General features: G+C 36.8%; 1 protein-coding gene across 1 annotated transcript in view; it reads right to left on the bottom strand.

Moving 5' to 3' along the window:
- The window catches only part of LOC136261185 (uncharacterized), a 149,807-nt gene extending 139,103 nt beyond the window's left edge, over positions 1-10,704 (bottom strand). Inside the window, exons 1-6 of the mRNA XM_066055159.1 lie at positions 10,623-10,704; positions 9,154-9,235; positions 8,682-9,032; positions 8,302-8,628; positions 866-1,189; positions 492-809 (exon numbers count right to left, since the gene is read on the bottom strand). Coding sequence (XP_065911231.1) covers positions 492-809; positions 866-1,189; positions 8,302-8,628; positions 8,682-9,032; positions 9,154-9,223 — 1,390 coding nt within the window. The 5' untranslated portion in view covers positions 9,224-9,235; positions 10,623-10,704. The remainder of the gene's footprint in view (positions 1-491; positions 810-865; positions 1,190-8,301; positions 8,629-8,681; positions 9,033-9,153; positions 9,236-10,622) is intronic.
- Between the last annotated feature and the right edge of the window lie 5,062 nt (positions 10,705-15,766).

Genomic DNA, 15,766 nt, shown 5'->3' on the forward strand with positions numbered 1-15,766 from the left:
GCAATTGCAAGCTTCAAAGCCATCTTAGGGCCAGTTTTGTGACTGATAATTCAATATTTTAAGAGGATATTGAATTTAACCACTATATAGCTCTATGTTTAGGTACAGTACATGCACTATCGCGAGAGGTCAAAAGAGTACAGGAGTACCTATACAAAGCAAGTAACAATTGTAGCAGAATTTTACCAAGAGTTCATATTATTTGTATGGCCCCCATACAAATATTATGAACTCCTGATTCTATTAATTATGTGTCTTTCTTTCACAATAAAAACACCTCAATACAGTCAAATATTGTGAAATAGAAAAGGTGATAAGCAAAAATTGACTGATAGAAACGATACCATCTCACACAGCTATAAGAAGACAATGTTTGTAATAATTATTATAGACATTATTCCGTTATGTATAGTTGCTGCATTGGTACTGTATAAGAGATTTATGTAATGGCACAAATATTGCTAGTGAAAATCATATCACAAATCACTAACCATATAATCCTGAACACCTGACTCCAACATCTTCAGGATGGTTACAGTTGTGTTTACCAACTCTTGGGTGCACGCATGCAAGTATGTTAGGTTCATTTCCAGTGCAGTAAACATCATCAAGTAAAATAGGGAAGTTGCTTGGTCCAGCACCAAATCTTTCCATTTTTCCTTCACTCCCCAGACCCAATTGATTACAAACAACAGTAGATGATCCAGCACTCCATAAATCATCACAGACAGTACCCCACTGATTATTGAAGAATATTTCAACCCTTCCTTCTCTGACACTAGTACCACCAGATAAACGGACTGGAGCAACTGAAAATCACAATGATATGATTAAATCAGCTGTCAACAGTTTTGTAAACACGTACCTTGTGTTCCATTACACCTCACTCCAGCATCTTCATCATGACTACATAATCTTGTAATGCCAACTCCAAGATGACCACAACTGGCCAGCATTGACTCATTACCAGAACATATTACGTTGTCCAACCAAATTGATCCTGATCCTTGACTAAAGAAAACTGATTCAATGGCTGTTCCTGATGATCCAAATCCCAGTTGTCTACACACCACACCAGCATCAGTATCATCCCATCCATCATCACACACTGTACCCCATTCACCATTGTAGTTCACCTCCACTCTACCTTCAGTTTTTAAGGCACTTCCTGCCAATCTAGCTGGAAAACCTAAGTAGGAATATAATGTAAGTCTTTCAGTATATAACATAGATACTGTCAATGCATTCATTGACCCTGTATGTGTTTTACAATCCATAGAACATGTAAAATAAACACAGTTACTGGATGCTAATTATGTAACCAGGTAATATTGTGCTTCCTTAAGTTCCCATGTAGTTAAAGCTATCAGGAATCTCTTGTAATTAAGCAACCATGTATAATTTTACTTGTATAAAAGCTAGCTTGTACTTCAGGTTTGTAAACGTTGTACGCACTGGTAAGGAAGCATATCCCAAGCAAACTACTTTAAATTGTACATTATACACAGACATATCTTCTCAACTGTTTATTATATGAGGATATTTCAATAAAACTGCTTTAACATTGTACTCACAACAAGATAACACAAATTCTAACTATCATTGCAAAGCATTTTTGTGGTGTATTTGCAGTACAGATTTTGTTGCAATACAAGTGTTATGGCTTGAAATTTTAACTGCTAGTAAAATTGGAATGTATAGCTAATTCTAGGCACTTTGAATAAAAAGCAGTTAGCATAGCACTTTCCACAGATTACTACTAATTGATCTAACTAAGTATAGAAACTAAAGTACTACTGATTGGCTGTGTATAAATCAAGTATGGAGTTTATATAACATATATCCTTCTGGAGGAAGCAGCAGCATGTACTTGAAAGTTTATGTAATTCACAATTGAGTTATTTCATTGCATTTCAACTTCACAGCTGCTACAATTCAATTGCCCCTTTATTTGTGCTGCCATGTATTCTTATGATTTGTGGTATTCTAAGGGTGTGATATTAATATGTAAATCCACACCTACATTTTAAAAGTATTTTAGAACAAAAATTGCACTACAAATTCATGTCAACCATTGTAGATCCATTTCAATTTTTGGTTTGCATAATGCCCACAGGATACTGCATAAGTGTACTGCCAGAGATTCTACCATTGCTGAGAATGAGCGAAGTGTCCAGAAGTACCTGTTAGTGCTGAGCGATGGTAAAAAATTTACTATCACGATAGTTACTCATTGAATATTACGATAGTGAATACTATCCCGATAGTTTATGAAACACTTTGCTCTTAACAAAGTATTAGTTGTATAGCTATGATTTGCAGTCATATAGAAAGTTATTTTGCATGCACAGGACATTTGTTAATTAACTGTGTGGGCGGCCAATGAATATGGACTTTTGGTAAAGCTTTTACAGGCCACTCCTTTGTAAGAAAGCTGGTAATACCAACTGTAAAACAGTATAGAAGGGTTGTTGATACAATTTTAATGCAGATCTGAGCTTATCATAACTATCACGATAGTGATATCCCTACTATCGCGATAACGATAGTGATTTACTATCGCGATATATCGCACTATCGATACTATTGCTCAGCCCTAGTACCTATGTGCTTTCCCATTGAGAAAGGAATTTGCAACATTTTCAGGAATTCATTTCTCTTGTATTCAAAGTGAAGCTATGTTACTAACTCTATGTAGCCTTCATTTCTTACATACAGTCACATTTTGCTTATGTGGAATCAACAGATACACATCCATCCTTACTTAATGTGCACTAGTGCATATTAAAAATGAAGTAGGGTTCCAGCAGTGAAACAAGAGATAAGAATGATGGTAACTATTACAATATAGCTATGTGTGAAATTCCTACATTGGCATGGATTCTCACACATAGCTATGTACCATCATTCATATAATATCTTATTTTACTACTTTCTATTACTGGAACCTTACTTAATTTATGATTTTTAATTGCACTAGATTGTTGACTGTTTTACTGTAGCATAGCTATGAGATACATGCATGGTTGTGACTGCTTTATTAGAGTAACTTGTTGCTGCTTATCTCGAGCGAGCTACACAATAGATAGACGTGTGGTTGCCAGCATACACACATTTTGAAGAAAACAATTTCAGAAAACCAGGCATCAGCTGATGATCGGCTTGTAGTTGGCTGTGGGTGCATGCTTGGTTTAAACAAAAAATAAAAATAATGCTGTCACAACATGGCTACACTGTCTGGTTAAAAATTTTCACACTAACTATATTTCAAGCCCATGTTCTAGAGCTACAATGTTTACAGGCCATTGCTGTCTATCAGTGGGTGGCACTGGAGTGGCAAGATATGTTTTAGACAAAGAAGAGTAACTTCTAAGACCACAATCCATGCATTGTATCTCCTCCTGTATGTATGGTAAAGGTACGTTGTGAGCCCATACAGTGACTATAATCTAAAAATTACAAGTCTGCAGCATTAGTCAAACTTAAGGTCTGTGTTTACCTGTAAACATCATGTTAGTTAGCGTAAACTCTCAATTATCGTCGCTACTCAATTATCGGCATTATCATCTCAATTATCGGCATTAATAATCGGAATGGTTTCCGTGAAGTCCATCAATAAATTACGGATCCTGTGTTTAGAAAGCCATGTGGCCTCGGCCACAGTACACATTATCAACCCGACACAATCAAATTTGCTTGTCAAAATGGTGTCATAATGATGTGCCTTCCACCACACACTACACATGAAAGTCAGCCTCTTGATGCTAGTGTATTTAAACCACTGAAGCAAAATTGGCATAATGCTTGCCATAATTTTGTACAAAGGAACCCGGGTAAAGTAATTACCAAGTATGATTTCTCTCCGCTTCTACACGAAGCATGGAACAATACCATGATCCCTACAGTAATAACATCTGGATTTAGAAGGAGTGGTATATACCCGTTTAACCCCAAGGCACTTGATTACGGGGCAAGCCAGTCACAACAAAAGATCACGACCCCTGGACAAGTTTCAGTAGCTTTGGTTAAAAGACAGGCATCAGCACCGTTTTCAAGAACTTTCATGATCTGAGCAACTCTCTTTGGCTGCAGCTTTTAGTGAAAGTTCAGAGTCAGAACTTAGGCTTGGATTAATGACATCATCCACTGTTCTTGTTTAGATGTAGAACAGCCACAAGGTGTGGCACCTGCTGATACAGATCAGTCACCAGTGCAAATGCAAGACATGTCTCCACCTGATAATGAGTTATTGGAGATGCAAGACACGGTACCCTGTGTGGAAGGCCATCCACCACAGCAACAACCAAGTGAACTTTCTGATGAGCAATCTGTTGACATGTCTCAACCACCAGACGATGCATTGATGGAGATGCAAGATGTGGTGTCTTCTGTGGGAGACCATCCTCCAGAGCAACAATCAGCAGGACCGTTAAGAGAACAATCTGTTATTGGAGGCATAGAGATGTCTCCACCACCAGATAATACACTGACAGAGATGCAAGATGTGGTGTCTCCTGTGGACGATCATCCACCAGAGCAACAAGTCAGACCTCCAGGGGAGCGATCTGTTGTGCAGGGTGCTGCTACCCAATCAAAATCAGCAGTTGTGCCTACTCCTCCCGAGCATGAAGGTGAATTGAAGTATATTAGTAAGTATTTGGTGCAGTATGTGCCTGTGAAAGCAAAAAAGCCACCCACTTCTGGACGTGTGACTGGTGCAAGAATTCTAACTAGTGAGGAGTGTGCTCAACTTATATTTGAATGTGAAGAAAAGAAAAAGAAAGATAAAGAGGAGAAAGAAGCAAGGAAGGCTGCCAGAGAACAGAAGAAAAAGGAGAAAGAAGAAGCAGCTAGGAAAAAAGCAGAATTAGTTGGGAAAAGGAGAGAAGAGGCTACTAAAGGAAAGAAGAGGCTGCTAAAAAAAGAGAAGAAACTGCTAAAAGGAAAGAAGAAGCTGCTAAAAAGAAAGAAGAGGCTACTAAAAGAAAAGAAGAAGCTGCAAGGAAGAAAGCAGAACAAATATCTCAGTCCCAACAAAGGCGGAACAGTACTGTGGGAGAGGGGACATCAGACTCTGAAGAACATGATGATGATGATAATGATGATGATGGTGAGGAGGAGGAAGTGAATGGATCAGCTCGCCCAGCTAGATCAGCAGCAAGATTTAACCGTAATGCCCCTGTAGTGGAAAACAGCAACCAATGCTGAGTGTATTTTTGTATGTATGAAGAAGACCAGGCTGAAGATACAGGATTTCAATGGGTGAAGTGCGTATGCCAACGATGGATCCATGAAGACTGCATCACAGAAGTATTGACAGACAAGCATGGAAGAGAACTGATTTGTCCTTATTGTGTGTTATAATGGCAGTTGAAAACTTATGCATGATTGCATGGTGTATATTTTAAAAATTGTATCTTACTCATATTAAGGTATTTTGATGAGGTTTTTTCAGGAAACGTTACGAGGAAGGTGAAGTATTTGAGGGTATTTTTTTCAAATTTTTAGAATGATGTATGCATGACTTACGGGTGGGGTTTTATAAATATGCCGATAATTGAAGCATTAAAAGTAACGGAAAACCGTTAATTGAGTATGCGTGCCGATAATTGAGAATCACCCACGTGAGTTCAAGCGAGTGTAAACTGTCACTAATTCAGGTACGCGCCTGATATTTCAGTACTTGGTAGAGGAGCTTTTAGCATTCTTCGTCGCACAAAGTTTGTGTTCCTGCGATGTTCCCCGACGAAGTTACAAAGTTTGTAATTATATGTCACGATAATTGAGAGTTTACGCTATGTGGTACTAGATCAAAGTACATTGTACTACATTATACTGAGGGCTTGGTTACTTACACAACTAATTCAATTTTTTTCTATATGTTTTGTGATTAGCCATCATAAACCTTTACTGTCCCTTCTAATAAGTACAATGTAAGGAATTTTACAAGCTAGTAGGGATAAAAACTGCCTAAGCAAGGGATATTATCACTTGATACATTGATTAATCTGAACAAATCCCTGTAACTTCTGCATACTACAATGGGTGGAGATGGGGCAATGTTTAACAGAATCCTTGACAAATAAATGATGTATAAGTTTTAGCATTAGAGTGAAGGGAAAGATAATAAAGACCCCCTTAAGACCGTCAATTTCAAGAAGATGAAACTGCATAATTCTTTATTGAAACATAAATGGCCATAATGTCTGTACTCTTTAATGTACTGACTTGCAATAAAGTTATGCTCAGTAAAATGGTAGTTGTGTTTTGTCGATAGGACCAACCTTTTCCAAGTTATGAATGCATAAAGAGAAATTGTGAAAATCATGAATCGGAAAAGGTCCATGGCTGCTTGGGGGTGTTGAGGTCTCCTGATGGGCATGGTAGTCTTCAAAGAGATTTGCCAGATCAATTCTATAATGGGTCCGGTAAACAATTCAGACTTCAAGGTTGAAACTAACAATGTAGCAACATGCATGTTTTGTAAAAATATTCCAGGGGCCAAGGGACTACTGGACTGACAATTGTTGGTTTTCCACATACTATGGTTCAATTTATTGAGTCTTGTTAACTAAAGATCTTCAGGGAACCATCAGCAAGTTGCTAAATGCTGAATAGGAGTAGTGAAATATGCAAATACAGACTGCTCTCCAACACTTATACACTCCTTATTCTTGTATATACATGGTAATGCTGCAGGGCCATGTCAACTAATGATCAACTTGCCAATGATATCAATGATGTAGAGTGATTTTTAGGGATGCTATACAATTTGAGAAACGCAAGTTACACAGTCCAGGATTACTAGTTAAACTTTTAATATACAAAATTGTGACACAACTAAAGAGTTCTTTTTGCCTACCATACTTGCTTGCATGTGCTAAATGGCCTACTGTAGAATTGCATTGCACGCTTGCCATTCTATATTACTAGTTAAGCCATCATTATTAAATTCCTTATTTCCTGTCACCACCCGCATCAATTTTTAGGGAGCTGTACCAAATTAATTATTTGATTATAGATCATGCGAATGCGCTATTTCATGATAGAAGGAGGCACAGAGTGACCAAGGTAAATGCATTAGCTGTGCATACAAACATAGCAGAAGGGTGGAAATTCCTCCACTGTTGTTCAACAGGGTGCATGGGTGTACAGTCCTGGCAGCCTTCAAGATTGAGATATTCTAAGAGCAGCCAGAGACTAAAATAACAATATGATTAATAATCAATAATCATCTCCTTCCCACATCAGTTTGTTCCATTGGGTGATGGGAAACAAGCAATACAATAATGATGGCCTACACAGAGTGATGGCCATGATGGCCTTAACCATTGCTATCATGATACGCAGCATTACTATACACAAGGGTAAGGAGTGTATAAAGAGGAATAGTAAAATTCTTAAGACAGTTTTCGGTTATTCTACTGCTCTTACTTATCCAGCATTTAGTAATAAGCTAAAGGTTTCCTGAATGCCTATAGCTAGCAAGACTTAAAATAATTCTAGCAATAAAAATTAATGTGCAAAATCCAAATATGTATCAGTCCAGTGTTCCAGTCCAGTAGTCCAGTCCACTGAATAGTAACACCCAACTCAAGTACTTTCATCTAGGTACATACATACTGCTACATTTTGCTTTCCATGTAGTCAATGAAGTATAATGGAATGAGAAGCATTAACAGTTATAGAGGACAAATTTGATAAAATATGTGATCAACTAATTTATTACAGATAATGGTAAATTCAAGTCTGTGCATTGACCAATTTTTAAAATAAAATAACCAAGCTCAGCATTACTTAAATTAATGTGTCCCCAGGCCTGCAAAAACAGGGCATGTGGACACAAACTATAGTATGTACAAGTTTGAGCTGAATCCTACCTAAAAAACAGGTAAAAGTTAAAATTGGATTTTTTCTCAACAGAGTCAACATTTCAGCCAACCAGATGATTAGTGGTAACAGCAAGGTGTCAACAACAGACACATATGGTTTGGCTCCATTACAATTTCTGGAAAGGGCTGTAATGAACACTGTACTTATATGGCTTCCCCACACCTCACCACACTACAGGTCATATCTCAGTGATGGAACAGAATATTTGCATTCTGTAACTTGCATCATAAAGACAATTAAATGCCAACTAAGAGTGGAAAATTACATTGCCATAGCATAATGATATCAAAAGTTAGAAGTGATGAAGTGTGAAAAAGTAGGCAAAAGTCATGTGCCTACATGCCCTGGTTTTGCAGGCCCAGTCACTAATGAAGAGTACATACATTAGATGATACAAGTGTTACTTACCACTAAGAATATTGCCACATCTCACTCCAGCATCTTCACCATGTGAACAGTCATGATTTTCAAATCCATCATGATGACAATCAAAAATATTGGATTGACCTGTAGTGCAACTGACACCATCAAGAAGAATAATACCAGTTCCTTGACCAAATGCTGCTTCGGCAAAGGCCAATGCAGAATTAGCTTCAAATCCTAGTTGTCTACACACTACACTTGCATCATCTTCATCCCATCCATCATCACATATTGTGGCCCAATTGTTCTTGTAATATACTTCCACTCTTCCTTCATTAGCAGTCCTTCCATCTGCCAGCCTGATGGGCAGTCCTACATAATTGGAAAGTACAATTGTAACAGAAATGTGCAGTTCTATAACTAACTTGGAAGATCTCCTTCACAATTCACTCCAGCATCTTCACTGTGAGAACAATCATGAGACCCAATTCCATTGTGCTCACAGTTAATTAGTTTAGGCTCAAATCCATCACATTGTACATTATCCAACCATATTGGAACACTAGAAGCAGCTGATGGTTGAAAGTTTAGTATACTACTACCAGTGGTACCGAATCCTAATTGTCTACACACCACCCTAGCATCTCGACCATCCCAGGTATCATCACATACTGTACCCCATGTATTGTTAGGTTCATTGAATACTTCAACTCTTCCTGTTCTGTAATTTGATCCTCCAACTAGTCTTAGGTCTCCATGAGCTCTACCTTGTACTACTAAAATATATAATTAATTAATGAAAACATTAAAGTACATGTGTTGTATATAGCAATATCAGCAGGGTATAGTACCTTACATTCACCATAATAACACAGCTACATATTATTATTACTGTACCTTGTAAACCATGGAAAGAGAACAGAAGAATTAATGTTGTATAACCACCCAAAACACTTTGAGATGTCATGTCTTTGGAAACCTGTAAAATATTTAACCACATGTAAATAAAGGTGCTATACACTTATCTACTATTGGCACATGCTACACAATGGTGATGGGTACACTTGTCTATAGAAACTATTTACATTGAGGTAATTCATAACATGAGTATTATTCATACATGTAATTTAAATTATCAGTTGCATTTGTTTGGTCTCTGATCTTTCAAGTTAAACAGATTTATTGAGAAGACATTTAACTACCATACTACTAAGGTTTCTGGGTTTTCCCAAAAAAAACAGTTAACACATACAATGATGAAGCAGAGGATGAAGTGTATGACCATAACAAGGCACCTTGTGATATGTATGCACTCCTGATGAATATTAGCTATAGTTACATTATCCATATAAGTAAACTACATAGAAATAATGGAGTGAGATCACTTTTAAATTTATACCTTTGACGCTACTAGCATTGCAATTACATATCTAATAATTGTATAATGCTTTGTAGGCTAAACTTTTTAAGGGCTAAGAACTGTTGTAATACTAGGGGCCCACAGAAAGTCTATAAAGCCTCCGTAAATACAGGGAGTAAGAATATTGTGTCCAATATCATTGCAGTGACTTGATCCTCCGAATTTAACTAACCACCATGAAATAAAGTTTCTTTGTCAGTCTGTAGCTACATAAATTATCACCAACAATGCAAATTTTGCTCAGAGCCAAGAACATTTCCCTTGACCATGTACTGAAAAGGTAAGTCAGAATAATAGCAAACTAGATACTACTACTGATTGTGGTAATACATATTTTTATACTCACTGACTTATACGTAATAATCATTACAGTGCATGGTGTACTTACAATAATCCGTTAAGGTTTTGTACTAGTTGCAAATCATAAATAATGGGAGAGACATACACACATACCTACATGATATGACCATGATATGACATAACCAAAGATTAGTTCTACAGATGTTGAGAAGTGGGAGCTGTCCTATTTACATGCATATAGTGTGCCAGGGAGTGTCAGAAACAGTTTTATAGTGGCTCGGCCACCAATTGATAATACAAAAAATAATATTATAGCACTAGATTTGTTACTACATAAATGTGTCATCATAACAAATACTGGCATCAGGTTGCCCTTATATACACATTTCATCCAGTTGCTTCAAATTTCAGTGCACACAAACACGATAGCTACGGACGTAGCTATGCATATATACATGACTAGCTAGCTACGAAGAAACACTGTACGTTAAGTATAATAGGCTTAATAGCACGTGTTATTGGTGCCAACTGCAAATCGAGTTCATTCATGGCAAACATGAACAATAAGTTGCAACAGACACTTACACGGACTGATCCCTGGGGCGCAAACGTGTTCGCACGTCATGCCGATAACCCATACGCTTACCTGTAATATAGCTACTCAGTTCCCCTCTTTAAGTACTTCACACACTTCTGCATTTAGGAATAATGTCATCGCACTAAGCATTGACGAACCTTTTATTTGCATATCGGCGCCGCACCGGGAGGTATGACAGTGCCATATCAATGCCATATGAAGTCACATGACCGATATGCATGCTTATCTGTGGTTTGCACACTTAGCTATACTTAATTAATATTATAGCTTAATTGCTTCATTATATGATGCACCATTGGATTGGTAGTTAGCTCTTGTCAGTACATTATAGACACTGTTGCATTGACTCCATATTATAGAATCCAAATCTACCTCGAAATCTACACTTCAACAATTGTTAATATACGTACTTCCATGATCTTGTCTCTAGTCCTGATGAAGTGGACACAGATTTTTGTAAGGCATTTGACTGTGTCCCACACAATGAACTGTTTGTTAAGCTTCACTCTATTGGTGTTGCTGACTCCTTGTGGCAATGGTTAGCTACCTCAAGGATAGGTCTTAGTGTGTACTTTATTCTTTATTATTAATTACTAGGCAGGCGGCACAGCTGATTTGCCTATAGGATGTAAAATCAACAATGTATAGTGAGTGCATGTTACAATCAATAAGAGTATGTACACTACAATTACTAATTGTACATGTGAACAAAAAGTTACAGTATGTACGTGTTACATTAAAACGTTAGCTACAGTGTATGTTACAATTACTAGCTACGTCATAGGCGGATCTAGGAGACACTGTCAGGGGGGGCCAAGGGGGGGCAAGAAGTTTTAGTACACAACAGTGTTTATTCTACTATGAGCTATGGGGAAATTCTAGAACACAAGTTCTATTCATTTGCATAACCTTATTCAGCATATAGCTGGATGAATGATGGACATACAGTTTGTAAAACTGTAGTTGGAGAAAAGTTTAAAAATCAGACCTCCCAGGTTTAAATTTCAGAGCATTTTTGATAACACTTAGCTAAAAAAGTGTATGCTTTACAATGCATACAAAGATTGGTTAGCCTATCTGAGATAACCTGTTTGATGGTAAAGTATGTACCAAATCAAAATAAGGAGTAGCTAGCATTGTTAAATTGATGACATCAGAATTGCGACTGTTCTATTAGAGTAGTGACTGCTCTATTAGAGTATCTCGATCTTTGCACAAAAATTCAAATTTATTTGCCTCACTTTCTTTACGGTGTACAGTTTAACTATAAATGTTAACTACATATATAAGTGTTGTCTTCTATTTGCCCATTGGCTTTCTCTTCTTATAAATACAGTGTGAGTGCATGATTCTAGTTTTGGTATACATATAGTACTGTAGGTCCAAGGGGGGGCCAGAGAAGGGCCAGGGGGGGCACAGCACCCCTTGGCCCCCCCTCAGATCCGCCTATGAGCTACGTAATTAAATTACTGTATGTTACAATTACTAATTATAAACAGTAAGTTACAGTACATATATACAGCTACATACTAATTACAAGCAGTTGTTAATGGTCAGCGCTCAGGTTTTCTACCAGTTATCTCTGGGGTACCACAACAGGGGCGGATCTAGGATATATGAAAGGGGGGGGGGGCTAACTCAAGGTACTAATCTCTTGGGTAGAGGTGTGCAAAGCATGCTGGAACTAGGGGGGTCTGGGGGCATGCCCCCCTGAAAATTTTTGAAAAATGGATACTAAAATACTGTAATTTGGAGACATTTTCACATAAAATTCGTAATATTTTCTGCCTGTAGATATTTTATGTACTGCATGCCTTTAGATTATAGGTATGGCTCTCTGAAGCATTTTGCTAATGGAAAAGTTTGGGTAGGTACAGACAACCAAGTACATGATGCACCCCTCTCACAATTGCACAACACTGAATAGTAGAATAACAATGTTGAAAGTGGAAAATTTTGAAATTTGAACAATACAAGATTGAACCAGAGAGCATTTTCAATGAAAATTGTGTACTTGAATTAAGTATTGCCATACATATTAACTACACAAGTAGATGAATGAAGCCTTTTAAACAGACCAATGCACTTCATTGTATGTATAAGTGCAGGCAGATTTGGAAAAATTCCATAACAGAACCAACTACATGTTTCCAGTGAATGTTCTATTAGAGTAGTTAGCTGACTGCTCTATTAGAGTATCTCGATCTTGTACACCTCCAATGCTGATCCGGGTCCTTGTTGCATAAACCTTAGCATAAATCCACTGATAATACCTTGGAAAGATGTTTATAAGGTGGTTTTATGAATATTTGTATTATTAGTGATCATACAATTATGCTAAGACAAAATTTCATTGTAATTCTCAGTAAATTGATCAAGTAAAGCCTAAATATGAAGGGGGGGGGCTTCAGCCCCCAAAGCCCCCCCCCCGGATCCGCCCCTGCACAAAGCAGTGTTGGAAGTAACGCATTACTTATGTAACGCGTTACGTAATATTATAACTTTTGTGGTAACAAAGTAATATAAAAACAGGTAATATAACTCAAGTTACTCGTTACCTAAGTAATATAGTTTCTGTAACTTACGTAATACTATTACTAAAAGTAACGAAGTTACTGATCTCGTTTGTAATCCACTGAGTAACGCCTAGCCACAACGAGTAATGAAGCCTACTGAATGAAGCTTATTCACCAGCTTCTTACTTATACCAAGACTTACACATTGTCCAACAACGCAAGCGTGTCACGCAATAAGGTCGTAGTTTCACACGTGACAGCTTAAGGCTATGGACACAAAGTAATATAATATGTAATATTATTACAGTTACTTTATTTTATGGGTAATATGTAACTGTAACTAAATAGTTCAGCTGCAAGTAATATGTAATATGTAACTAGTTACTTGCCCAACACTGCACAAGGTAGCATTCTGGGGCGGTTATTTTTTTAAATATACCATCTACCATCACATTTGCTCAAGCATTTCTCTTTGCTGATGACACCAAGTGCTATAAAAATTAAGGACATAACCCATCCCGTAATTCATCTACAAGAGGACATTGATTTTCTGTTTTTCTTGAAGTACTAGAAAGTATAGACAGTCTACCACTCATTTTCCAAGTGTGTATTCCTATATATACAATTTAATCCCAGTCAACATATCCTATATCTAGTGCAATTTTGTTTACTATTTTGTTCCCCTCTTTGGAGGCCACATCTTATACTAAAAGACATAATTGTACTTGAGCACAGTGGAGAGCCACTATAATGACTACTCTGATTGTGGAATTATACCAGTGATTAATACCTCTCTCCCTATCCAGTAAATCAAAAGGCAACTAAAAACTTAGTTTTGGAATCATTCTGTCAACAACTTTGTTGTAAACAACAATTGTACTCTCCATTACTTGTGTCCCTGTTGTAAGTGCTCTAAAATGTCCTGACTTGTAAACTTTAATCATTTATGTAAGTAAGTGTCTTGGTATGTTGCCTGTATTAGTTTGCCAAATTGGAAAGTTGGCATATGTTGCCATCTGACCCTCAACATAACCACACTATTTTTGTACATAGCTATTTTAATTCTGTAATCTTGCATCTGGTGTTGTAAAGCAATAGCAAATAAATAAAAATCTAATTCTAAACTGGAAGCATATATTATTATATATGGTATACTTGATAGCGTCTAATATCTGTGCTGTAAGTACATTAAAGTATCATTGTTGTACAAGGGTTAATTTTTTTTTGAGATATAAAAAATGGGCTTCTGCTGGTATGGAATAGCAGAGCCCTCCAAAAATACCTGCCAGTTAGCAAAAGGCTGCAATATACACACTTGTCGCACCGGCTTCCTGACCACACGATTATACATAATGCTCACATGGTTAAGATATTTAACCTTATTATTAGTTGGCAGTCAGACTGGGTGTTTGCATTAATGTATGCAATCAGATTTACATTTTACAAAGTGAGAGATGTAAGATGTCAATGTTTCAAAATCTGTGAGTGAGGTCAGTGTGGAATAGGAATAAAGTGGTAACTAATGATTGTAGCAATATATACATTCAGTAGCAGTTTGATCGGTATAATGTCAGTATGATAGGTAGAACATAACTGAAGTTTGGAACGTGGGTGCACATGATTATCATGTACTTGTCTTGTAGCTACAGTTATTAAAGGAATGCTTGCTTCTATACTCTTGATAGATAACACATAACTGTATTCTATTACAGCATGTGTCTATCATCAATGACTGTTCTATTAGAGCAGTTTGCTACCCTCTCTATAAGAATCCACTTGACTGCTATTAGAGTATCTCAAGATTATATCTTCTTCAATGTTTTATTGTATTTACATGCATATGCATATAGCTACCTTTGTTATCCACGTCAATGTAAGTTCAAATGAGCCAATGTAAGTTTCCTGTTAGTTATACACTATACACTGCACTGTTATTGTCTTCTTCTGCACTTTACTGCCAACTGTTCTGTTACTAATATATGAACTGTTATGTGACGGGGTGTAGTTTGTGCTCACTTGCCCTATTTTTGTACAAATTTGCTTTAAGAAACTGTGCGACTAGATGGTGTTTTGATGAAACCAACATGATTATGCCATGATAAACTGTTGCTTAGATACGCTCTTGGTCATTTATAAACTGACTGATTTTAATTTCATTTGGTGTGCTAAGGTACTGTAGTGGTAGAGTGCATGATCACAGATATTGTGCTTATAGAGAAATTAAAAGTCCAACTGCCATTGTTTAAGGGTATACTGTAATCATGTAGAATACTCTGATTGTTTGGAGGATATATAATGCAAGGGCTAAAACTAAGAAAGTATGACATGTTCAAAAAGCATAGTTATGACTTTTTGCTACTTGTAAATGTCAAACTGAAATGGCAACCTACGCCACAGAAATTTTGCACATAGCACACCATTTGATTAAAATTGCTTCAATCTTGTCATAGCTACTTTTCATTTATGGTCAACTATAGTAAGATTAAGGTGATAGTTTTAAGATTTCAAATACCAAACCCAATTTTGTATAGCTACTATGTATATAGTTTTTCAACTTCCTTTCTTTCAATTTTCTGTTAACATTGCAACTGTTTCTATATCTCAATATTTCTCAGCCCAATATTTCATTAAAAATTGCTCCCATGCAGATCTAATCTCATAGTAACTATTTTTCAA

The sequence above is a fragment of the Dysidea avara genome, chromosome 7 (genome assembly GCF_963678975.1).
Source record: "Dysidea avara chromosome 7, odDysAvar1.4, whole genome shotgun sequence".
Classification (NCBI taxonomy): Eukaryota; Metazoa; Porifera; class Demospongiae; order Dictyoceratida; family Dysideidae; genus Dysidea; species Dysidea avara.